General features: G+C 52.3%; 1 protein-coding gene across 1 annotated transcript in view; it reads right to left on the bottom strand.

Annotated features, from left to right (window-relative positions):
- LGR6 (leucine rich repeat containing G protein-coupled receptor 6) overlaps positions 1-24,413 on the bottom strand; it is a 163,247-nt gene that overhangs the window by 3,571 nt on the left and 135,263 nt on the right. The window contains exons 7-17 of the mRNA XM_084220828.1: positions 24,016-24,084; positions 22,227-22,298; positions 20,835-20,906; positions 19,730-19,798; positions 18,805-18,876; positions 15,427-15,492; positions 13,224-13,295; positions 11,121-11,192; positions 10,347-10,472; positions 6,545-6,705; positions 365-445 (exon numbers count right to left, since the gene is read on the bottom strand). Coding sequence (XP_084076954.1) covers positions 365-445; positions 6,545-6,705; positions 10,347-10,472; positions 11,121-11,192; positions 13,224-13,295; positions 15,427-15,492; positions 18,805-18,876; positions 19,730-19,798; positions 20,835-20,906; positions 22,227-22,298; positions 24,016-24,084 — 932 coding nt within the window. The remainder of the gene's footprint in view (positions 1-364; positions 446-6,544; positions 6,706-10,346; positions 10,473-11,120; positions 11,193-13,223; positions 13,296-15,426; positions 15,493-18,804; positions 18,877-19,729; positions 19,799-20,834; positions 20,907-22,226; positions 22,299-24,015; positions 24,085-24,413) is intronic.

The following is a 24,413-nucleotide window of genomic DNA, read 5'->3' as shown; positions in this document are numbered from 1 at the left end:
CAGTGCCATGGCTATGATCAGGACACCAGGGACAAGGCCTGCCATGCAATATTCCAGGCTGGCTGAGGCAAAGCCAAGTGTCAGTCATGCAGGGAAAGGGCAGAGCCAGAGCTGGGGGCAGCAGGTCGGTGGATGGAGGAGTTGGTGGTACCTGGGGCTCCTGCTCAGGCTTATCCTGCCCTGGGCCTCCCCTCCTGGAAGGGCAGCTGCATCCAGTGGGGAGAAGGAGACTCCTCACCTGTCCCCCATTTGGCCTAAGCCAAACCCATCAGGCTTCTGATCTGAAAGGTCCTGGGGGATCCTGGGGATTGAGAGAAGTTCAAAGGTTCCCAACTCTGTTCAAAGGGTTTCCCTGGCTGCTCACCTGGGCTTGGGGTGCACTGAATTGTGGGGTGCAGCTTTGATTCCTCAAGGTCCAGCTGAAGATCATCTGCATCTAGATCATCTGGGGAGGAAAGAACCAGAAATGGAGCTCAGATAAGAACAAGCAGAGCCATCAAAGCTAACTGGGCCAGGAGCTTTTCCTGCTGCCTGTCCTCCACACAGACCTTCCCAGCCAGTTCAAAGTAGCTGCTGGTGTGCAGTTTGTTCCCTGCAGTCACTGCTGTAGAGGGAGAAGATCTTGTAAACCTTGGTGGGTTGCAGTGTAGCCAACCCCTCTGTTTTTTGGTTACTCCCAACATTTGAAGTGTGAGAGCCCCAGATCCCAGAGCTGTGTGACTGTGGTTCCCTCCTCCCAGCACTCTTTATTAAAAGTAACAAAATCCTCCAGCCTGTGTGGTTACAGAACACAAAGCCTTCAAATGCTGCTTCTCCATGGGAGCTTTCTGGGCAGGCCTTGTCCAAAATTTGTTCATCAACAGGGATTTTGGGGCTTTGTTCAGAGGGAACCATCAGCCTCTTCTTGTAGCACAAATTTTTTGTCAGCAGCAACCACCACCAAGCAGTTCCTCAGCAAAGAGACAAGGGAACACAGCATTTATTGTGTTATTTTATGCCCTGTAAAATCCTGGGACTGTGGTGCCCTGTTTTTAATCGTGGATGTTCCCAGGATTTGCTGAGGGATTTGCAGACCTGTTGCCTGTGGCTGCAGATTCTGCAGCTGTGGGGTTTGTGCAGCCAGGCTGCAGAGCCCAGCCCTGCAGCAGCACCTCTGCCATGCTGGCAGCTGCACCCCGAGCCAGGCTGGGGCTTGCTGAGGCTCAGGCAGAGCCCCTGGCTGGAGAAGGAGCTGCTGGAAGGGAATGGGGTGAGCCCTCAGCTGTGAGTTCAGTGCAGGCTGTCCCAGGGTGAATGGCATCCTCTCAGCCTAATCCCAGACGTTCCTTTCTGCTTTGTTCCTTGTTCCTGTTCCCAAAGTCCTGCTGGCTGACAGCACTGGGACACGGTGAGGACAGCTCTGTCCTGCTGTCCCCGTCCCAGCTGTGGCACCAGCACCGCCTTCAGCTCCCAGTGGAGCTCTTGGGAGGGTTTTCTGCCAGTGGGAGGAAAGGGAAAGGATGTGGTTTTGTTCTTGCTGCAGCCTGGTAGCCAGAGAGGCGGATCTGTGGCTGTGGGATGAACGCTCTCTTGGATGAATGGACTGATGCTGGAGCCCAGGTGTGCACCTGGCAGCTTAAACACTGGCCAGGAAGGCAAATCTCCACAGTGCTGAAGATAAGACTGACCTGAGTGGGATTTATGTGTCTAATCTGTTTAGAAGTGGTGCCTCTCAAGAGCTAGGCTCCCTGCCTGTGTTTGAAAATGTGACTGGGATTATTTGATTAAAGGATGATGACAAATAACGTGCTATCTTTAGTGCCTCCTGACAAGCTTCATGGCTTTCTCAGCTTCAGGGAGCTTTGGATAAAAGGTCATTTTTAAAATCTGTCTGTATAAGAATTGAAATATTACTGCTGGTTTGGAGCCTGGCAAGGAAACCCTCACAGTGGGATGGAAAAATATTTCATCCTTGTATTTTATAGTCTTATAAATCTCCAGTGTCTTTTCCAGCCACAGTGCGGAGGCTGTGATGTGCAGTCACGATACCCAAATAAAACAGACACAGCCCTGCTCTTTCTGTGCTCTGCTGAGACCCAGCCCTTGGGAAAGTCTAACCTGTGCCATCCATTTTCTCCTCAAAGCCTGCTTTTAAGCCCAGGTTCAACATTTCCCTGAAGTGAAGGATGATCTCTTGTTTTGCCTGGACTACTGAGCCTGCTGGGAGTTACAAAGCAATCCTTAGTCAGCACAGTGGGATTCAAAGTGAAAAATGTACCTCTCTCTGCTAGAAACCAGTCCCTCTCCAGCCTGGGAACTGTGGAGAAAGGAAAATGGCTGCTGTGTCCTAGCAAGGCTGGCTGTATTGATTTTGAAGAAGCTGTTATTTATTGAAATTTTGCTGAGGTGCCCCCACTTTCTGAGGTCTTATGGGAAAAACCCTCTTTGCCAGTAGTGCCCTTTCCATGAGGAAGGAGCTGCCGTTACCAAAAGTCAAGTGAGAGGAAGAGGAGCAGAATTGCTGGGGAAGGGGTAGAACAGAAAAGGCTGAGCTGAATGCTTTTCCCCCTTAGTGCTGTCTGCTTGTTCCCTGCTCAGTCCTGTCTCAGCCAGGGCAGCCCCAGGGTTGCAGGGACCTGCCCTCTCCTCGCTGTGAAGGTGGCTGCAAGAGGCCTGGGCAGATCCTGTTTGGGGTCTGGAGAAGCTTTTTGAATGACAGAAGCAGAAGCAGATCTCTAAGGACCCTGCAGGGTTTGCAGGAGGATGCAGAGGTTCATTAGTGACTTCCCAAGCTGCTGGAGGTGCTGGGCTGGGGGAACAGTGTCCCACTGCCCAGGACAGCCACACACCTGTGCTCCCTCCTCACTTCCCATAGCTTTGCTCATCTTTGCAAACACGTTTGAGTGAATTCATCCCCTTCCCTCCTCAAACCAGAGGTCCCCAAGGGAGGTGCTGGGGTGGTGATGGAAATGCCCCAGGGCATTTTCCCTGCCCTCCTCTGCAGCACCATTGGGGGCTGCTGGGGGCTGTCCTGGTGGCAGGACCCTGAGCCATCCTTGGGCTCCTGGTCAGCCACAGGGCAGACTTGGGGCAGGGGGGGTCTGCTGAATGCTGCCAGCTGCAATCCAAAGAGGCTGAGACAGTTGGGATTGGCCAGCCTGAGAAGAGAAGGGCCCAGGATTTAGAGACCTTCCAGTGTCTAAATGGGTGCCAAGAGAGCTGGGGAGCAGCTGTGGCTGCCCCTGGATCCCTGGCAGTGCCCAAGGCCAGGCTGGACAGGACTTGGAGCAACCTGGGACAGTGGAAGGTGTCCCTGCCATGGCAGGGGGCAACGAGAAGAGCTTCAAGGTACTTCCCAAACCCAAACCATTCCAGAATTCAGTGATATCCCAAACACTGAAAGTGCAGGAAGTGAGACCTTAAACGTCCATTTTGGCAAGGTGACAGAATGATGAGATGTGCACTGAGCACTCTAGTTTGGGCCCCAGGTGGGTGTTACTCAGATGAGAATGGACACACTCAGGTGGTGTGGGGGGGTTCCCAGGGCCCTGGGGGATGGGGAAGAGCTGATCTGGCCCTGGGTCTGTGGCACCACCTGTGCTCTGAGTCTGGAGTCAGGGGGTCCCTTGGGGCTAGGCTTGGCTGCCAGATGGGGGCTGGGATGGGAGCAGGAGGGGCTGTAGGAGCCACAGCCAGGCTGGGCAGGGCAGGGCAGGGCTGGGATGGGATGGGATGGGATGGGATGGGATGGGATGGGATGGGATGGGATGGGATGGGATGGGATGGGATGGGATGGGATGGGAGCAGGTGGGGCTGTAGGAGCCACAGCCAGGCAGGGCAGGGCAGGGCTGGGATGGGATGGGATGGGATGGGAGCAGGAGGGGCTGTAGGAGCCACAGCCAGGCAGGGCAGGGCTGGGATGGGTGCTGGGAGCCATGTCCTGTCCCTGCATGGCTGCCTGGGACAAGCTGCCTTCCACTGGCCAGCCTGAGGTTCTGGGGGCAGTTTGGGAGGGACTGGCAGCAATGCACAAGGCTGAGAGGACAGAGCTGTCTGGAAATGTTCCCTGTCCCACTCACAAGTTCTCCCACAGCGTCCTGAGTGCCCTGACAAGCCTGGCTGGACCTGCTGCTACACAGCCCTGAGGTGTTTTCTCTTCAGAAGAACACTTTCCCTCTTGCATAAAAGGAATGTTTGGGAGCTTTTCTCCTCTTTAATGAGGAAGTGTTACAAGGTTCATATAACCCAGCCAAATGCCATCAGTGGTCATCAGAAAGGAAGCACAGGGAACAGAAATAAAACCATGATGAATTCAGTAAAACAGCAATGTCACAAACCCCATATCATCAAGAGCAGACCCTGCTGCTGGAGGTCTGGACAGTCATCTGCAAAAGCTGCACATCATAAGGAATGATGTTCCTGTGCATTTCACATTTGCATCTCTGTGCTTTGATATTTCAAAACAGACCCAATGCTTTAACTCTGAAAACAGGAGTCTTTATGAGCAGCAAATTGCTTCATTTGGCACAGCTTAGAATCAGTCAGCATCCCCCTGTGGTGCTGGGACTGGCCTGGAGGCCTGGGAGCCTGGGGCAGGTTTTGGTCTGCTGACAGGGCCAGGTGAGAGCATCCTTTGGGACATCAAAGACTTTGGTACAGAGCACAAGCAGGTCTGTGGCCCCTTGTCACAAACCAGATCTTTCCACAAATGCCATAATTTGCTGGGCAAACCCCACAACTATCTGCACTAGGACTGCTACAGTATGGGCTGCATTAATGATGGAAAAAGTGACCTGGCTCAGAATGGAATCCTGCAGCAATGGCTGTAACATGACTCCTCTCTACTGTCTGGCCACTGTTACCACCAAGTCTCCCATGCTTCCTGGAGCCACACCATGCCAGTGGAAATCACATTTGCTACCCTCTGGCTGGGGCTGTGTCACAAAGTGTCTTGGTCATCCTGCCCGTAACACAGTGAGAGGAACGGCAGATTTGTCTTTCCAAACCAGCTGTGGGGCTGCTGGTGGATAAAACCAGCTCTGGGAGATAAAAGAAACAATGGGAAGGGTTCCACTGATTGGTGAATGGAAAAAGAGATTTGCTTTTACAAATAAATTTTAAGTTTGCTGATAAATGAAATTAGACATTGAAAGATGAAAGAAACAATGGGGAAGAAATACCCCTAAATTCCTTAAGAATTAAAAATGAAAAGGGAGGGTTGTACACTGGAGGGAAGTCTCTGGTATCAGGTGTTTTGGGAAGTCTGAACCTCTCAAGTACCTCAGGCAATGGGGGAAGAGAGAAGGGAAATGTGGCTGGAAATTGGGATAAAAAGGAGGCTGCATCCTCCAAAAATGTGAGAGATCCCAGGGGAATGCCCCATGGCCTCTCCCTTCATTGGAATAAAGCCAGAAGGGCTCCTCTGTCTCCTCTTTGGACACAAACCTCTGGTGTTTGTGGATTAATTTTCCTTACAGCAGTGTCCAGCAGCTCTGGGTCTGAATGTGCCCCCAGCTGCAGGGCTGCCTGCTCAGGCTGTGGGAGGACAGCAGGGGCTGGGCTGGATGCTCAGAGCTCCGGGGAGCAGGAGGGTCAGGCTCTGCAGGGGCACAGCCTCTCTGAGCTACCATGTGGATTTGCCTACAGGATGTCTCAGGCCTTGGAAGTGCACTGTATTTACACAAATATATAAACAGAAGCAGCATCCAGGCTGTGCTCTGAAATGTTGTTTGCACTCTCCAGCAGTTACAGAGGAAGAAAAGGGGTTCATGTTTTTCTTTGTGTTATTCTGGGATTCTCTTGCAGAGGGATCACACCAGCCTGGTGCTGGAGCTGCTGCTGTGCTGTGGGGCTGGGAGTGCAGGGGTGCCTTGCACTCTCTGCTGGCCCCTGGACCTGGCCTCAAGCAGTCTGTGCAGAGCTGCACTTTGGGGCACAGAATAAATTGACTCCTGGACAGAAAGTGCTGCTCAGCCATGGAGCTGCTTCTTCACTGCCCTGGCCAGTCCCTGTGCTGTGTTCCCCAAACCTGTCCTGTTGTCACACCTAACCCTGACCTTGGCTCTAACACCCAAGAGAGAGATAAGAGCTCTCTCTACCTCCAGTCAGAGGGATATTCCTGGTCTTTGAGTTCATTCTTTTACTCAGATTAATCCCAGGGTCCTTCCTCTAGATGATATAAGAACAAAGACTGATGTCCTGCCAAAGGCTCCACATTGCCCAGAAACCTAATGGCCAAGCCCAGCTGTCCCAGGGAGCCTCAGCCACCTCCCAGTGCCTCGAGCAGTCTCCCTCCATGGCCAGCAAGGCCAAATTGACAGACACACAGACATGCCCAAGGTGTGGGGGCTGCCAGGAGCTTTGGTTCCCTTGTGGAGGTTTGGATGTGCCAGATCTGCTCTTTCTCCCACAGGGTCACCAAATGAAGCCTGCTCAAAGCATTGGGCACCTGTGTTGGAGAGGGCTCAGCCTGCCCTCCCTGAGGCAGGTGTCACCTGTGACAGTGGCACCACCCCTGCAGAGGCAGGATGGCAGGGGCCCATCACCATGGAGGCTGTTTACTCACAGTGGCTGTCAGCGTGACCTGGGAACAATTCCAAGGTCCTCTTGTGGGGATCCTCCTCCTCAGGGGCCGTGTCTTCTGCCTCCCACTGGCTGGACACCCTGAAGAGGCTGCTGCAGCTCCCGTAGGCACAGCACTGGTAGGCGTAGGGCACCTCCAGGACTCTGCACAGAGGGAAGCAGAACTTTAGGGTGTGTCCCCTCCAGGGCCTGACTCTCCATTGCTTTGCACTTTTTGCTTGGTTCCTTCAGTTGTTCAAAGATGAAACTCATCTATGCAGAGTCACATCATCTATACAGAGTCATAAAATGTTCTGGGCTGGAAGGGACCCACAAGGATCATCATGTGCAGCTCTGCAGTGAATGGGGCCCTACAGGGGTCACATCCACAATGTTGGTGCTATTAGCACCGTGCTGAGTAAAAAAAAAATATGGAACACTCCACGAATTTCTGTGCAGGAGCCAGGCTGAATTCTCTGTGTTGTTCCAATTTTGGTCCCTGTGCTGCTGACATGACAAAAGCTGGTCTGCCTGGTGATGGTTACAGTGGAGAGGGACTTTGCTTTGATGAAGGACTCCATGTAGGACAGGGTGTGGACCCAGCCCATGGTCTCTCTGCACAACTTTTAGTGCTTAAGACACTGTCAGTCAATAGAATGTTGTCAAAAAACAGGTTTGGAAACTGCTCTAAAGTTCTCAGATAGTTCCTTGCCCTGGTTCCAGCCAGAATAGGGTTAATTTTTGCAGTAGGTGTGAGGGAGCATGGCCAGGACCCAGAGGTTATTCTGTACCACCTTACTCATTGCTGGGGGCTAGGGGAAAAGGAGAAAATGTGGTGGGGGAGCCATCTGGCATTTGTTTGTTTTTGGGGGCTTTCCATGTAAATAACTTTCTTTTCTTATGCTTTTTGTTATTAATATTGTTGCTGTTAGTGTTTGTGTCTTATCTCATTGCTGTTTCCAGTAAATTGGTCTTATCTCAACCCATGATCTTGGCCTTTTGTGCCTCCACTTGGGGAGGAGAGAGTGGTGCGTGGTTTTAGCAGGAATACTAAATTGGAGAATACCATTCCTAAACCACCACATTCCTAAAACCCTTCTGCTGTTCTCCTCAGAATAAACTAGCCCCTCTCTCCAATATGCAATGTAAAGTCTTCCATTTTTACCCCAGGGCCATGTTTTCCCAGGCACCCTTTCCTTCCTTCAAGGGGAGAAGCTTCCCTAGAGCAAGGCTCCCCTTGCTTGCTGTTGAGGGCACCTTCAAACTCCAGTTTCAGGAGTCCCAGCTCAGGCAGGGAATTCTCAGGTCTCCCACGTGAAACAATTTATTTAAATGTGTCTGATTTCTACTTGAAAGTTGAATTGATGGTTGCTAATTATAGCCTGTATTACAAGGTTAATTCAACAGCAGCTGAGCATCATCTGGATGCAATACCAGGCTGTCTGTCAGCAGCTGCACTTTTGGCTTTGCTGGAAATCAGGGAGACTGCTGATGAAGGCAAAGGAACCCTAGGTTTTCCAGACAATTAAGGTCCTCTGACAAGATCAGTAAATATGGTAAAACTCTATATTCTAAAAATATGCTTTTGTTTTATGTTCCCAAACATTTCTGGCCGAGCCCCGGGAGGGTCTGGAAAGTCTGTATACAATCTGGTTTCCTGTTAAAAGCTCCAAATGAGATCCCATTATTGAAAGGTGGTAGGGAGGTGCAGCTCCTCCCAGCAAGGCTAAGAACTGCTCCCAGATGACTCCTGCAGACATATGCCTCAAGAGTGAGGCTGCTTAATGGCAGTACCCGAAATTTAGGGAATGTTAATGGGTCCATTGCCTGGCATGGCTCACTGAAGCACTGCTGCAGGCTCAGCTTCTCTGGTACAAACACAAACCAGCTCAAGAGACATGAATGGAACTAATTTAGAGGAGAAACACCCTGGAAGTGCTGAACTTGACCCACCCTGCACAAGGGACTGCCTGCTGGAGCAGGTCCAGAGGAATCCAAGGAGCTGCTCCGGGGCTGGAGCCCCTCTGCTCTGGAGCCAGGCTGGGAGAGCTGGGGGTGCTCACCTGGAGAAGAGAGGGCTCCAGGGAGAGCTCAGAGCCCCTGCCAGGGCCTAAAGGAGCTTGGCACTTGTGAGGGTGCAGCTTCAGTCCTGTGCCCAGTTCTGGACCCCTCACTTCAAGGAGGACATTGAGGGGCTGGAGTCAGGAAAGGGAAATGGAGCTGGGAAGGGTCTGGAGAGTAAACCATATGGAGAGTGGCTGAGGGGGCTCAGCCTGGAGCAAAGAAAGCTCTCCCCCATCAGCAGGGACCTTATCACTCCTTACAAGTGGTGGTTGTAACAAGGTGGGGCTTGGTCTCTTCTCTGGGCACTAAATGGTAGGGAGAGAGAAAATGGCCTCAAACTATGCCAGGGGAGGCTCATGTTGGAATCAGGAGGAATTTCTTCAAGGAAGGGCTTGTTAGACATTGGGAGGGGCTGCCCAGGGAGGTGGTGGAGTCCCCATCCCAGGAGATGTTCAGGGAACAACTGGATGGCACTGAGTGCTCTGGGCTGGTGACAAGGTGGGCACTGGTCACAGGTTGGACTCGATGATCTCAGAGGTCTTTTCCAACATTAATGGTTCTCTGGTTGTGTGGTTCTGTGAAGAAAGCTGGAGAGGAACTTTGGACAAGGGTCTGGAGGGACAGGACAAGGAATCCTCATTTCTTACTGGAAAGGGCAGAGTTTGATGGGATATTGGGAAAAAATTCTTCCCTGTGAGAGTGGGGAGGCCCTGGCACAGGTTGCCCAGAGAATCTGTGGCTGCCCCATCCCTGGAAGTGTCCAAGACCAGGCTGGATGGGGCTTGGAGCAACCTGGGATGGTGGAAAGTGTCCCTGCTCATGGCAGGGGGTGGGACTGGGTGAGCTTTAATGTTTCTGTCCAACCTACACCATTCCATTGTTGTATGAACTTGGGTGTGGAAAACCCTCCAAAAGCTTCTGGAGCACCCTGCCATTTGGAAACCAGTCATGCAGCATTTCCTAGCTATGAGTTAAAAATGTCAGAAGGAGAGAGCCCTGCAGGCACCACTGCTGAGGCAGCCTGGAGGGAAAGCTCCACACTTCTCCTCAGGCCTGAGCTTTAAGCCCTGTGTTGGTGCAGTGATCTGTGACCCCAGCCCTGTGTGGAAACTGGAGAAATTCCTGCTTTGGGAACCCATCCTGGATGAGTGGGAGCATCAGCTCATGCGTTCTTGGCTTGAAGGGAGCTCCCTGGGACACCCAAGCAAGAGATGACTTCATCTGGAGGAATTTGTGTTCTCTGGACCCTGGGTGCCTAAGCTCAAAGGCAGGTGCCACACTGAGACCCAGGAGCCAAGAAGGGCCAGGAAAGTCTGAGCCTGCAGCACAGCACTCTGCTCTGAGCCTTTTGCAGCCTCTTCTTCATCAGTTTGACTCCTTCAGGCTCCTCATTAATCCATAACAGACAAGACATGGCCACACAAGCAGAGTTTATGGAAGAAAACCTGGATGTCATTAGGTAGTTCTGCTTCTGGGCATGTTTTCCATTGAGAGGAGCCCTGAGCTGGGCCTGCTCCACGCTTTCCACTTGTGTGTGTGTGTTTGGGGTGGGGGTGGTGGCCTGGGAGCACATCACTGCTCTCCCATGGAACACATTAAAGATGAGATGTGCTAGCAGCAGATGGATCTTCCTCAGCCCATGGGGCTGCAAGCCTGGAGAAAGCACGAGATGAGCAAGGAGAGCAGGAGCTGAGTGCTGTGAGCAAACACACCAGAAGGGAAAGAGCCAACACCCCAAGTACCTCATTTTGGGGAAGCTCTCCTTGGTGAAGGGCTCAGAGAGAGCTGGGTTTCCTTGGAGCTTCAGATGGGTCAGTCCAGCCAAACCATCCAGGGGCAGCGTGACCAGCTGGTTGTCAGTCAAGTCCCTGGTGAGGAGAAGGCAGAGAGGGAGAGCATGGTCAGGCTCTGCTGCCATGGTGTCTGAGCCAAGCAGAGGGCCCTGCCTCAGAGCTGAAGTGGGGCTGGGTGCTGCACTGGGGCCAGGAGCCTCTGGAAGGGAGCACTGCAGGGCTTGGTGGCTGTGCTGAAAGCTCTGGGTGGTGTCTCCCTCCCTGTGCAGGTCTGTGCCCCACACATCTCTTCTTCCTCCCTGGGTCAGGGATGACTGCAGGTCCCAGCCCATCAAACCCCCAAGGGTCTCAGAGAGGGGGCTGAGAACTGGGGGCCCTCCAGAGATGCACAGATGGACTGCAGTGACTCTTGCAGAAACAGCCCAACATGCTGATCTTCCTTAAAGGCATCTAAGGCAGCCATGGAAGCATCAGGAAGTGGAGGTTTAAGTGTTCAGGATGAAAGCATCTTGAAGATGGCCCCTCCTGTGCTTCATCATCCCTTTTTTAATGGTACTAATAGGAAACTTAGGATTTGTTGTGTCCACATCAGTGCTGAGACATGAACCTCAACAGGTCAGTCTTCCAGCATCTAAATCCCAGGAGTTCTGGTAGCCCAGGGAGTCACTCTGAGGTGCTCAGGTACCTCCCATCCCTGGTGAAAGAAATAGCCCTGCAACTTACAGCTTGGTGAGGGAGTGCAGGGTCACAAAGGCTTCTGGGTGAATAAACTGGATGTAATTCCAGCTCAGGTCTCTGCAAGGCAAGGACACAGCAGTGAGAAGAGAGCAGAGCAGGGCAGTGGAGCTGCTGACACTGGCCTAGCCAGGGGCCCTGGTGGGAGCACTTGTGGGATCTGTAGCCCCTTGGCCAGCAGCAATTTCTGTCCCATTGCAGCTCCCCCCAGACAAGTCTGGGGCTGTATATGGGTGGTTTCCAACAGAGGGCACAAGAGTTTGCCTTGCAGGAGCTCCTCTGCTGAGATCAATGGGAAAGGATCAGTTAAAAATGTTCTTTTCTGGCTTGATTTCTGTAAATTGGGCAATTTTTTGCCAACATGCCAAACAGGTCATGCCTTAGTGCCAGAGCATCCCCAGTGCAGTCACAGTGCTGGGTGTGGCCCAGGCAGATAGGGCCAGTGTGGAAACCCAGAGCACCACAGGGAATATTTCTCTGTCTGCCCTGGGGTGCCCTGACCCCCAGGGCAGCTCTGACTCTGACCCTCATTCATGGAGAAACTTTCCCAGACTTCAAGATAGACTGGAAGCCACAAAAGTGTGAAATAGATTCTAGAGAGCAGTGCAGGGGGATCACTGGGTGAGAAATTGAGGGTTTGGGAGTTTTAGTGTGTTGTGGATGGAAGCAAGATGGAGGGCACAGGGTGTTGTCCTGGGTTTCTTCTTCATTCTTCTTCCTCCTTCTCCATAAGTTTGGGTGGCATTTTGTAATTGGGCAAAAAAATCCACACTGGGGGCTCTGTGGGGTCAGTTATTGGGTTAAAAGGGAAAATAATCCAGGTGTCAGTTCTTAATTGGACAGTTTAGTCTTAAAAGACCTTGTACCAAGAGATTGTTGGCATTTTTATGGTGCCTTTCCAGCATGCTGAGCCTGGTGTGGACAGCATGCAAAACTTTAGATGAGATAATAATAAACAAGAACCTGAAGACCGAAAAAGTCCAGTGTCTCTTTCCTGACACAATCCAGTGTCTCTCTCTTTCCTGACACAAAACCACCCTGACAGGGGAGCCCCCAGGGGGGCCCAGCCTGAGCCCCAGAAGTCGAGGAATCAGTAACAGATACCCCAATAGGCCAGGGGTCTGGGAAGGTGATTTAAAATGTCTCCTGCCATGCACAGGTGCTTTGGATTCACTGAGTGCCCTCAATGAGCTCTGCCTCCATCCAAGGGAGAGAGCTGCACTCCCTCTGTAAGCAGAGCAGAGCAAACCAACAAACTGGGACACGTTTCTTGCCCTAAGGCTGACTACAGGCCAACCTTCATCTCTCCAGCTGTAAGGGAGTGAGGCTCCCTGCTCAGTGTGTGTGACATTGGCTGGGATGGATCCTTTCCCAGAGACCAGAACATGCCCAAAGCTGCCAGAGCTTTCTCAGCTGTGTGTGACTGGGCTGGGGCAGCATGCTCAGGCTTCCCTGGGTGTCTGCAGTGTCACCTGCCACACCTCAGGTGTACCTGTGGTGTCTGTGACACCCAGGGGATCCCGGGAGCTATAAATGGCACTCACATTGCTGCCCCATGGGAACAGCTTGGGTGGGATTTAGTGCACTCCCTAACAGGACAGCAAATAAAGCCTGTCAGGGCTCTTCCCAGCTGTCACAGAGCAGCTGTGCCCTTCAGGCCTTGCCAGCTCTCCTGGCACCTGGGAGGTGGCTCTGTGTGTGTGGAGGTGCCTGGGTGCACCTGTGGAGCTGCTGAGGGCTGGGGAGGAGCTTTCAAACAAACAGGATGGGTGTTCCAGGAGTGCACGGCCCCAGAGCAGGGTGCTGGAGCTCAGGTACCCTCAGGTGCTGCCCTGGGCTCCCCCTGGCATTCAGAGCTGTCTGTGATGTGTGGGGGTGTGGGCACGAGGGGCAGGTAAGGAGGGATTGCTGCAGGCATGGGGGAAGCCAAAAGGATGGTTTGTGCCTCCTCTCTCCTAAGGAGGAATGGAAGAGGACAACAGAAAAGCCTCCCAGCAGAGACAGAGCAGGCTGGAGGCTCCCCCAGCCCACCTGGGCTCAGGGTCCCCCTCCCCAGCACCACCCAGCTGGTCCCTGGCAGACAATACTTGCATGGAGCGCAGGGCCATCAGCTGCACAAAGGTGTCTGCTCTGATCTCCTGGATCTTGTTGTGCTGGAGACCCCTGGGAAACAGAAACTGGTTTGAGAAGAGAGCTGAAGGCAGGTATGGAGATCTTTGCCCAGGGCAGCACTGTCACCGTGGAAGTTGCTGTGCTTGGGAGACCTACTCTTATTTCAGGAGTGAAACAGGATGAGCAGCAAAATGTGTCAGAGCCATTCTCTCCTCCAGGCAGCTCCAGGGCTAGGACAGCCTCTGCTTTTGATGGCATCGTGCCTCAGTAAAGAACTGTTGAGGTGCAGTGGCCAAAGGTGCCCTGTTAACCCCAAACCCACCCTGGTTTCCTACTCTGCTCGGCCCTAAGCCTCCAAACTGCTTTTTCCAGAGGAAAAGCTGAGAGCTTGGAGCCAGTGATGAGCAAGCAGATCTGTGTGCCCCTTCAGGAAGGACCCTGTGGCGCTGCCCTTTGCCTTGGGGAGGATGAAGGGGTGAGGGCTGAAGGTGTCTCAGTGTTTCATGAAGAAATTTCTTGATGTTTTGTAGAACCCACTGTCCACATCTGCACATGAAGTGCCTCAGCCCTCCACATCCCCTTTCCAGCTCCTTCATCCCCTGGGGATGGGGAAAAAGCAGGGGGAGAGTTCACACAGGCTCTGCTGACTGACCTACACACTCCCACATCCTCGAGGGACATCCTGGATGCTCCAGCCATGCACCTTGTGGGAAAGGTTTGGTTCCTCAGGGCTGTTTTCCCTCGTGTGAGCCCACCCTGAATTCCCAGATCTGCAGAAGCAGTGTCCCCCCATCTCTGACCTTCTGCAAGGGGACACAGCCCCTGCCTGCTGTGTGCTGGGCATTTCTCAGGTGGGTAACCTGCCTTTGGACTCAGAAATGATCTTGACTCATCTCCCACAAGGACTCTCATGTGCTGGCTCAGGTGTCTCAGCTGGTATTTGGCCATGTGCCCCTGTTCCAAAGGAGGGCACTTGAGCTGCCCCCGTGGTGCCCCAGGCTGGCAGTGCCCCTGGGATTTCACCTGGGAGCCACTGGAGGATGTGGGCACAGATTTGGGGCTCTCACTGGTTGGAAGAGGTGGAGTTTGGGCAGAAGGGGATTGGAGCAAGGTTGAGAAAAAGAATTAATATTTAATATTAATATAATATTCTGATTTTTATAGGTATAGAGGCATAATCTATTTGATTTCAGTAGCCAGAAACTGGGATTTAATGTGATTCTACATGAATGTTAAGTCTGAATTTGGCATAATATAAAATTTTGTAAGAAGGAACTCAGGCAGAATGTGTGAAACTCCAGGTTTGAAATTCTGAACATTTGTCTTTTTTTGGGTGTACTTTCTATTTTTTTCCAAATGTTTTCCTGGGGGTACTCTCCCAGCTGCCATAAAAAGCAGCAGGGGCTGTGTACTCTCATTTCCATGTGGTTTCACAGTGTTCCAATGTCCAGTTTGCTGAGGCTGGAGGAGCTGCTCTGACTATCCAGGCTGAGGTGCTACAGAGAGCAGGGACAGCCTCTCCTGTGGGTTTTTAATGGGGATGCAGCTCCCATACCTCTCTTCTTCCAGGTAGCAGAATCCACTGAAAAATCATGGACTCTATCTTAATTGGGTTTTTTTTAAGTTTTTCTCCAAAAGGCCAAGAATTTGTGTTCTGTTTGAAGTGCAGGGCCATATTTTGAGCAGAGTGTGAATAACTTTGTCTCAGAGCAGCAGCAGTGCCTCCTGGGGCCTGGAGAGGACCTGGTTTCAGAGGTACAGCTGAGGAAAGAATCCCCCTTCCCTGAGGAGCGTGGACAAGAGCTGCTTTGTGCCCATGGCATGGGGCCCCTCCTTTGAGCAGAAGACATTTATGGTGAACATAAACCCCATTCTTGATTAGCTCATGGTGGGACTGGAGTTAGAGAAGGGAATTCAGTGCTGTCACATCCTACTTCTGTTTGAAGTGTCTGGGACCTCTGACAGGACCTGAATTAAGCTGCTGTGCACAGGGGATGTGTTTTTATTCTGTGTGTGCACAGGGGCAGAGAGTGGAGCTCTGATCCAGCTGCACTCCAAACAGTGAGTTACAATGCCCAGCTTCCCCAGTGCTTGGGAGTTCTGTGGGTGGGAACCACCCCTCTCCTCAAAGCAGCCCCTTTTCCCCAGAGCACAGCACAAAAAAGGACATTTCCATACTCACAGCTCCTCCAGCTGCTGGCACCGGTGGAAACTGGGCAGCTCTTCAATTTGGTTGTGTGACAGCTCTCTGCAGGGAAAGGACAGCACAGGAATGTTGGCACACCAGAAGCCAGTGCCCCTGAGCCCTCCCTTGGAAGGCAGGTGCTGCTGGAGAGCAAGGTGAGCTCACCTCACCCTGCACAGCTCCACTTTGGCAACCCAGAGAGGGGGATCCCCCCTGCAGCTGCTGCTGGCTCTGGGTGTCTGTGCAGGGCGAGGGCTGCCCCACGATTTCTGAGCAAGGTTTGGGCTGCCCCACGATTTCTGAGCAAGGTTTGGGCTGCCCCATTATTTCTGTGCAGGGCAAGGGCTGCCCCATGATTTCTGTGCAGTGTTTGGGCTGCCCCACGATTTCTGAGCAAGGTTTGGGCTGCCCCACGATTTCTGAGCAGGTTGAGGGCTACCCTGTGATTTCTGAGCAGGGTGAGGGCTGCCCCATGATTTCTGAGCAAGTTTTGGGCTGCCCCATGATTTCTGTGCAATGTTTGGGCTGCCCCACGATTTCTGTATAAGGTGAGAGCTGCCCCATGATTTCTGAGCAGGGTGAGGCTGCCCCATGATTTCCCCACTCGCCCACCCCCAGCCCAGCTCCCTGCACAGCCTGGGGGCTGATGGAGCTGCTGGTACAGCTGGGGTGGGCTTGTCCTCCCCAGCCTCAAGTCAGCTGGGCAAGGAAACCCTCCTGTGCCCTCCTGCCGTGCCCAGCCCTGCTCTCCATGGGCACAGCACACAGGTATTTCTGCCAGAGCTTGCACAAGCTGCAGCTGTGCCTGCAGAGCCTGGGGAGGATTTGACCAGCTCCCTCCTGGCACAGCAACCCCACTGCCCATTGCCTGCTCCCCCTTCAGACTTTCCTGCCTTTGTCCCGAGGTCAGGGAAGGGGCTGTGGCATTGGCAGGGATTTTGATCAGGACATTACAGACTTTGACAACCTCTGGTCCTTGTTTTTCCAAGTGCTGTCACTCGAAAGCAATTTGCAGCAGCTCCTCTTGCCTTGGTTCATGGCTCAGTGTCCTGTCAGCATCTAGAGTGGCTTGATAGTCAGAGGAAAACCCACCCTGGCACAGCTTCATGAGAATTCATTGAAGCTGAAACAGGCTGGGTAAGGAGCACTGTTTAAACCCAGCTCTTTCCCCCACCAGCAGAGACTGGATTTGTGGTTGTTCAAGGGAAATTTACCCCAGGGTAAAGTTTTGTATGTGGTTTCCCGGCCGATTTTCCAAACTCGGTTTCCATCTTTCTGCCAATAGATTGCTCCTAAAATATTTCAATTATTTTTTATTTTTTGCCAACCCACTCACCACCAGTTTTCCATGGTGGAGATGAGGAGGGAGGGAAAAGCAAGCAAAAGGTTTGTGCTTGGCTCTGGAGGCTGTCACCCAGGATGGAGAAAATCCTTGGCATCAGCCACTTTTCCCTGGTCCCTGTGTCAATACATTGGGCTTGACAGGGCTGGAGTTGAGCTGACAGTGATGGGGAGAACCAGCCCCAGGAGTTATTTCTGGCTCCTCCAGAGTGAGGGTAACCAGGTGCAGCCCAGAATCTACAAACAGAGCAGCCTCAGTCCCTCATGCTCTGTTGGGAGCACACCAGGATGAAGGTGCTGATGGCACCAAGGACTTCAGCTCTGCTCAGGGGAGTTTCTGCTTGAGGAGAAAAACAAATCCTCCAGAGTCCAAGGAGCATCTGGAGTACTCTGTCAGGCCCAGGGTGGGATTGTTGGGGTGTTCTGTGCAGAGCCAGGAGCTGGACTCAATGATCCTTGTGGGTCCCTTCCACCTCAGGATGTCCCATTGTCAGAGGAAATGTGTGCCCTGAGCAGGAGCTCTGGATGAAAGCAGCAGGTCAATGCCAGGTTGATGCCCAAGGCTGCCCTGCCTGTGTGGGGCATCCCAGGATGGCTGTGACCCTCTGCCCCTGCAGTGGCTCTACAGTCCCTGTGCAGGGTCCTTGCAGAGAGTCCACACCTGGAAATGCAGCTTTACCTGTGTCATCTATGGCCAGAGGTGTCACAGCCACAGTTCCACAGGCAGAGACAGGCACTGGCTCTGTGGGGACAGGGGCCAAGGCATTTCAAAGGCCAGAGAGATGTAAACATGCACAAACCTTGGCCCTCATGCTCTGTCTCCAAACCCCAAAGCAATGCAGGTAATGTCAGGAATGTTCATTAGGGAAGAGGAGCAGGGGGCAAGGAACAAGGTGGTGTGTCCCAATAAAACTGTCCCACATGGTGGTGAGGGGTAGGCACAAAGAACAGGCTCTGCTGTGAGGGCTTGCAGTCTGATAACTGCAAACATGAACAGAGCTCTGGGACCCAACAGCCTGGGCCAGCCCAAAGGCTGCACTTTTGTAGCAACTCGTCCATTGAATTGGTCCAGATGTCTAAAGATGAGAGATCTTCCCTACAGGGACATCTGGAACCAAAAGCCTGTAATCTCCTAAGTTACAAATTGTCTTCTTTTATTTTTATGTTTTACTCTTGTTTCCAATTTCTGTGATCAAGAATTCACTCCTGTTGCTTTCCTGGAACAAACTTGTTTTCTTTTTCAGCTTGCTTGTATAAAGACTGATGAGAGGCAAGCCTGTTGTTGCCCTAAGGCTGCAAACTTGTATAAATCTGGCTCATGACTCATTTCCTGAGGATGTCTTTGACTGCAAACATAGTTGGGGATCTCAGGAACCAGGGGTGTGATTCCTGAGATGGTGCAGGACCTTTCTGAGATGTTGATTTCATCGTGCACCAAGCTAAAGGAGAGAGCATGACCCCCCAGCATCATTCAGTGCCTGGCTAAGCAGGCAGAGCCAAAGAAACAGAGACCAAGCCAAACCCTGACCTGGCTGTGCTGCCCCAGGTGAGGAAATGAGGCCTTGTGGCCTCACAGGTCTCCATCAGGTCAGATCTGATCCCTCCTGGGACATGAACAGGATCCTTCCTCCAGGTGATGGCACTTGCTGCAGCTCCAACTGCGACAAGCCAAGGCTGGGGCAGAGGGTGAAGGTGATTTCCCCCTTGGTTTTGGGCTAAGAGGAGCTGTGAAGGGCTCTGGCCATCCTTACCCATCTCCTTTTGCACTCTCTCTACTCCCCCTGCATGGGCAGGGGACAGGTCCTGCTGGTGCAGAGCAAGGAGGTGCCTGGCTGCAGCAGCTGGGATGGAGCAGCGAGGGCAAGAAAAGCAAGAGCTCAGAGTAGTGATGGACAAGGTGGTGATTTCTGCATGGAAAAGATGATGGGAACAAGAACCACAGGATGGTCCTTTCCCTGAGCTAGACAAAAGGAAAGCCCAGTTCCTGAGGGCCCTTTGGAAGGAGCAGGCAGGCCACAGACACGGGGTACTCACAGGACTCGCAGGCTGGGCAGCTGCTGGCACATCCTTCTGGGGAGGAAATGGATTCCTGCCCGGGTCAGGGTCCTAGAGGGATGGAGGAGAGAAAAGAAATGCTGTTGCTGACAGCCAGCACCCAGACTCTGTGACCCAGAAACCCAGTCCCAGATAGTGGCAGGAGAGACAATATAAAATCCATGGAGAGGACAAAATCCTGCCTGGCAGTTTTGGGAACAGGCACTGCTGGACCTGGCTAAGGTGAATGTGAAGAGTTCTGGGCCACTGCTGAGTATTGAATTCATGGATCCTTGGCCTTGCTGGGGCAGGTGGCAGCAGCCTCTGTAGCATGCTCTGCCATCCCTGCTGCCACTGTCCAGGCTGGACAGGCCTGGAGCCAGGGCTGCCATGTCTGAGGGATGGATGGTGTGTCCCTGTGTCCCCTGGACAGTGTTGGGACGGTGTCCACGAGAGGAGAACCGTGTGTGGCCAGGGGCAGTGCGTCCTCCAAGGCCCTGGGGGCGTGGGGAGGGGACCAGAGCAGCTGCAGGAGCCCCAGCCTGGGTGGCAGATGTTTCCTGAACTGCACCACGGTGCTGGTTCCAGTATGGGCAGAGACACTGGGGTGCAGCAGAAGCACTGCACTCACTGGTTCACTCCTTCACAGGTGCAGGAGGGAAGGAAGGAAAAACCAACCAGACAAACAAAAAAAAAGACTGGAGCACACTGAAGAGTACTGAGAGAGCCACTCACAGGGAGGAAAGCTGCGTTCAGGAGCCACAGGGGTGAAACGAAGCAGAAGGGTGAGCGGCCAGGGAGAGGCAGAGCTGAACACTGCACAGCACTGGGAAAGTTGGAAAGTTGTCCTCGCTGAAACAGCCTGGACCACCTTGGAGGAGGAAGAGCACAGGAGCAGGGTAAAAGGGAGAGAGGTGCCACTCACAAGACTTCTAGGCTGGTGGTGCCTTTAAGGTCCGGGAAGTCCCTGATGTCCGTGGCTCCATTGAGTGACCTGCAGGGAAACGAGGGTGCAGTGAGGTGGGCAGAGCACCTGGAGGCACCTGCAGCTGCCCAAGGTTCCAGACCCATCAGCCAGGGTGGCAAATCTGCTTCCTCACACCCTGATGGCATCAAGGCCCAGCACTGTCCCTGTGGCTGGAGCAGACACTGTGTGGATACAGCGAGATGGAGCTGGGACTTCCATGCAGGGAGACTTGGCAAGCTCAAAGCCTCTCCCAGCCACTGACATTCTTGGCACGATCTCTACCCAAATTAAATAAAAAAACCCCAAACAATTACCATGGGGAATGTAAGCAGGGCATCCCACCCAAGCCTCCCTGGGTCTATGCATTTGGATCTAAAGAATGCAGGGCTATTTGAATGATTTATTTTATGTGCCTGGGTGAGGCTTATAAATAGAGATTTATGAGGTTGCCTCTGCCTCAGTATTTTTAGTGCTGTGCCACAACAGGTCGGCTGAAATGCCAATGTGGGGCAGCTGTTGTGGTTCAGGTGGTGCCCAGCCTGTGCTGGTGGCCCTGGAGCAGGGACAGGGCCAAACATGTGAAGGAGGCAGTGCCACTGCTGGCTGCCCAGTGATAGCATTTGTGCCATGGTGCTGGGACATGTTCCTCCACTTCTCCATCTCGTGGAGGAAGGCAGATGCCTTCAGTGTCCTTCTGTTTGGGCAATCATGCAACAGCAGAAAAAGCTGTGGCACTTGTGTGTGGCACTTTGCTGCTCCTGGCATGGCTGTGGAGACCCTGGGAAGCCCCAGTGCCTGTCAGCTGTGTGGGGAGGAGGAATTGGTGGCCGCTTCCAAAATGCCTTTTCAAAATTATCCTTCCTCAGAAGAAAACATTTGCAGTTACTCCTTGGAGTAACCTTTGGGTTTGGACAAGAGAGTGACCTCATGGTCCTCTATCGGCACAGGGGCTTGGAAGAAGGGAGGGAGGAGGCCTCAAAGGTGCCCAGTACACAGGGCTTGGAGCTTGGATGTCACTGCCCCTGGCCACACACCTCTCTGGGGACGTGCTTGGTGAACTTACAGAGTGTGGAGCTTCGGCAAGTACTGGAAAGCAGACTGTCCAACAAACTGGATGGGATTGTCATAAAAATGGCTGCAATGGGAAAGGGGAACAGGTCAGAGTCTGCTGCACACAAAGAGAAGATGCTGTTACAGGTCAAGAGCCTCAGATCTACCAGCAGCAAGCCATGCAGGGGTGCTGCTGGGCTGTGAGGAATTCTTGCTCCCAGATAACCACAGGCTCTCCCATGGCCTGCTTTGGCTGGACATTGCTACAGCTGAGGTCTCCTGCTGCTCTCAACGGGCTCTTTGGGGTCCTGCTGAACCAGATGGGCTGGAAATGTGTGAAACCCTTCTTCAGTCCTACTGAGAAACACCTTGCACTGGAGGACACTCCTGTGGTGTCACACACAGCACTTTCCCACTTGTCACAGTCAGTGAAGTGAGCTCTTCTAGGACCCAGTGACGTGGGAGGAGTTGAGTCACCTCCTAGAAGAAGCATTTCCTCCCCACTCACTGTGAAAGACTTTAGAGGGGCAGATGCCATGGAGAGATGAACATTCTGGGAGTATTGGCCCCCATCATCACCTTGTGGATGCTGCCCAAGCAGATGGGGATGGGGCAGTTGTTCTGGCTGGAGCACTGAATGGTTTCACCCAGTGTCACCATGGCTTTCCAGATATTGGTATTTCTATCATTTAAGTCCAGTTTGGACAAGCAGAGCTTTTGTCACAAGATTTTCCATATCTGTGTGGTTCAGAGAAGTATCCAAAAATCCCTAAATGTGCCTGGGTCAGAGCAGAAATGACCTGACAGCTGGGTGTGTTTATCTGCAGAGCTCTGGGCAGACACACAGGATCTGGAGTCCCAGCTCTCTGACACGTGTGGCTGCTGCTGTAGCTGGCCAGCAGCTTTTCTGAGCACAAGGAATAAACAGCAGCAGATGTCAGCCAGGGCTTAGGTGGTTTCCATGCAGACCACCTGTGTTTTGTTCCTTCCTTGCCATCAGCCTGTGCTGCAGCAAAAGTCAGCTGCAGGGAAATCGAATTCCTCACCCTGTGAGGATTCCCAAACTTCACATCCCACAGCACCCAAGGGCCTCAAAGATCCTGAGCTTGGACTGATCTCTTGTCCTCCTGTGGGGAAGGGAATCCTCCCCTCACTCCCATGGCCATTTCTTCTCTCTCACCATCTCTCCTGAGGTTGTGTTCAGAGGCAACACTGTCCTCTGAAAGGAGAACCCACAGCAGTTCTGAGAAGGAGCCCAGAAGCAGCAATTTCAGCTTTGGCACATGGATAGCAAATATCAGATTGTTGTCATTTGGCCACTGTCAGAAACCCCAACTAAAGACAGCAGGAAATGCTCCTTCCTGGGCAATGTAAAGATGTAGGAAACATCACTTAATCTTCTTACATTGTTTGGAGGAGGGGATTCCCAACGAATGCGTTCTCTGGAATAGCTTTGATGTTGTTGTTATGAAAACCGCTGTTGGGAAAAACAAATATCTTGGTATTAATTCAATTAATCTTCTTTTCTCAATACTTTGAAAGTCAGAGACCCTTCAAAATATTCATCAAATAGGAGATACAGACTCATTCCCAGGTGCAGCATCATCCCAGCAGGTGAACAAGGTCTGTGGTTTGGCAGGACAAAATCTGCTGCATTTACTCTGTGGGTGTTCCATATGTGACTCCCCCAACCCCACTGAGGGTACAAGGACTTCAGGTTTAACACTTTACAGGTCAGGAAACAGAAACAAGCAAATACAAGATTTTCTATCCACCAGGAACTACATTTTTTGTGGGTGGTTTCCATTACAGCCCCACAGCTGCCAACCAGAGTGTGCCAGGAATTATCAGCCCATGTGACTTTAAAGGATTTGTAGCTCTAGCTGGGATATTTTTGGTTAAGGTTGAGAACCAGAGGACACAGCCTCAAGCTGCACCAAGGGAAATATAGGTTGGATATTAGGAAAAAGTTTTTTACAGAAAGAGTGATAAAGTTCTGGAATGGCTGCCCAGGGAGGTGGTGCAGTCCCCATCCCTGGGTGTGTTTAACAAAGCCTGGATGTGGCTCTGGGTGCCAGGGTTCAGCTGAGGTGCTGGGGCTGGGATGGACTCGATGATCTTGAAGGTCCCTTCCAACCTGGTGATTCTCTGGATTCTGTGAACATTGTGAATTCTGTGAAAATTTCTATCAGCAAACTTTCTCAGCAGAAGAGAGCTCTGTGGCCACAGTCTGACCTCCTGTACAGCAAAGGCAGGCACAGGTTCCTGTGTCCAGGACTAAGACCCAGCTCTGGGTGATGCCCAAGTTGTTTATCCCAGAGGAGTCTGAACAGGTGATTAGTTGATGACACTTTGGAATTTGCCTCTTTTTTAGTGAAGGCATTTCAAAAGCCATCTCTAAGGGGATTAAGGATCCTATTCTCATTTTGAAGGTGAGAATAATGATGGTATCTAGGCTGAACAGAGAAATCTCATGAAAATTCTTCCAGTAAAGAAAAAAGTAGTGTCAGATTTTTACTCCAAGGCTCCCAGAAACATGAGAGCAGCTGCTTTTGTCCCACCCCAGCCTAGCACCAGTGTGACACAGGAACTGTGGATCCACATCAACTCACCCCACCCTGGGGCTTTGACCCTCGTGGGTGATAAGTGGGATGGTTTCTTATTGTTAGTGTCTCCCAGGCTGACCAGTTAGAGGAAGGAGAGCTGTCCACTAAAATGGTCATAATCTGGTAATTCCCTATTATAAATTTATCCTAAGGGAGATATCCTATAAATTTATCCAAAGTTTCTTTGCATTAGAGGAGGTGGCACAGTGCCTGCAGAAACTGTGGCCTCACAATAACATGGTTAAGTCCAGGTTGTGGTCCCAAGCTGGGGAATGGGCATCAGAAGCAGCCAGAGAACAGATGGAATTTGAGCCCCTGTGGTGCCACAGGAGAGTGAGGAGCAGTAGGACGAACCTGCTCCAAGGCTGGCAGAGACTCCCACTGCCCTCCAAAGTGTGGAGGCTGATGGGGAGCTGGTCAGGGCTGATGGAAATTGAGGGGAAAACTGCTTTGATGCAGTGGATAGGGCTGGGAAGGAAAAGAAAGGCTTGGGCTGAGTGCTCTCCTCAAGTCAGAGCACACCCGATGCTTTATTGGTCACTGTCCCACAGGGAGGAGGTTTGAAAAGGAATAAAAGAAAAATCTCACAGCTCCTGCAGTCTGCCCAGTGTCCTGATAGCCCCAGGGAATTCCAGCAGCTCGTTGTAGTTCAGATCCCTGAAAGACAGAGAAGGGAAAAGCATTAATTAACATTTCTGTAGGCACTCGATCTTTGAAGCTGGAAACTTGGTCCTTAACATGGGAGACAGGTTTTTCCTACCATGCTGATCCAGCCACTGCCTGGAAACACAGTCTCACCCATTCCTGCAGCAGGAATATTGCTGCAGGAATATTGCTGCTTAGAGCACTGCCAGGTGAGAGCCAGTCCAAGCCATGGCTGCTGCCAGGGGCTCCTCCCTGCCAAGTGTCCTGTGGTCAGCCCTGGGCAGTGGAGCTGCTCCCCATCTCCTGAGGGCCCTGGCCCCTTCTCCCAGGAGCTCAGCCCT

This window comes from Fringilla coelebs (genome assembly GCF_963513975.1).
Source record: "Fringilla coelebs genome assembly, chromosome: 23".
Classification (NCBI taxonomy): Eukaryota; Metazoa; Chordata; class Aves; order Passeriformes; family Fringillidae; genus Fringilla; species Fringilla coelebs.
This window is presented reverse-complemented; position numbering and strand designations above follow the sequence as displayed.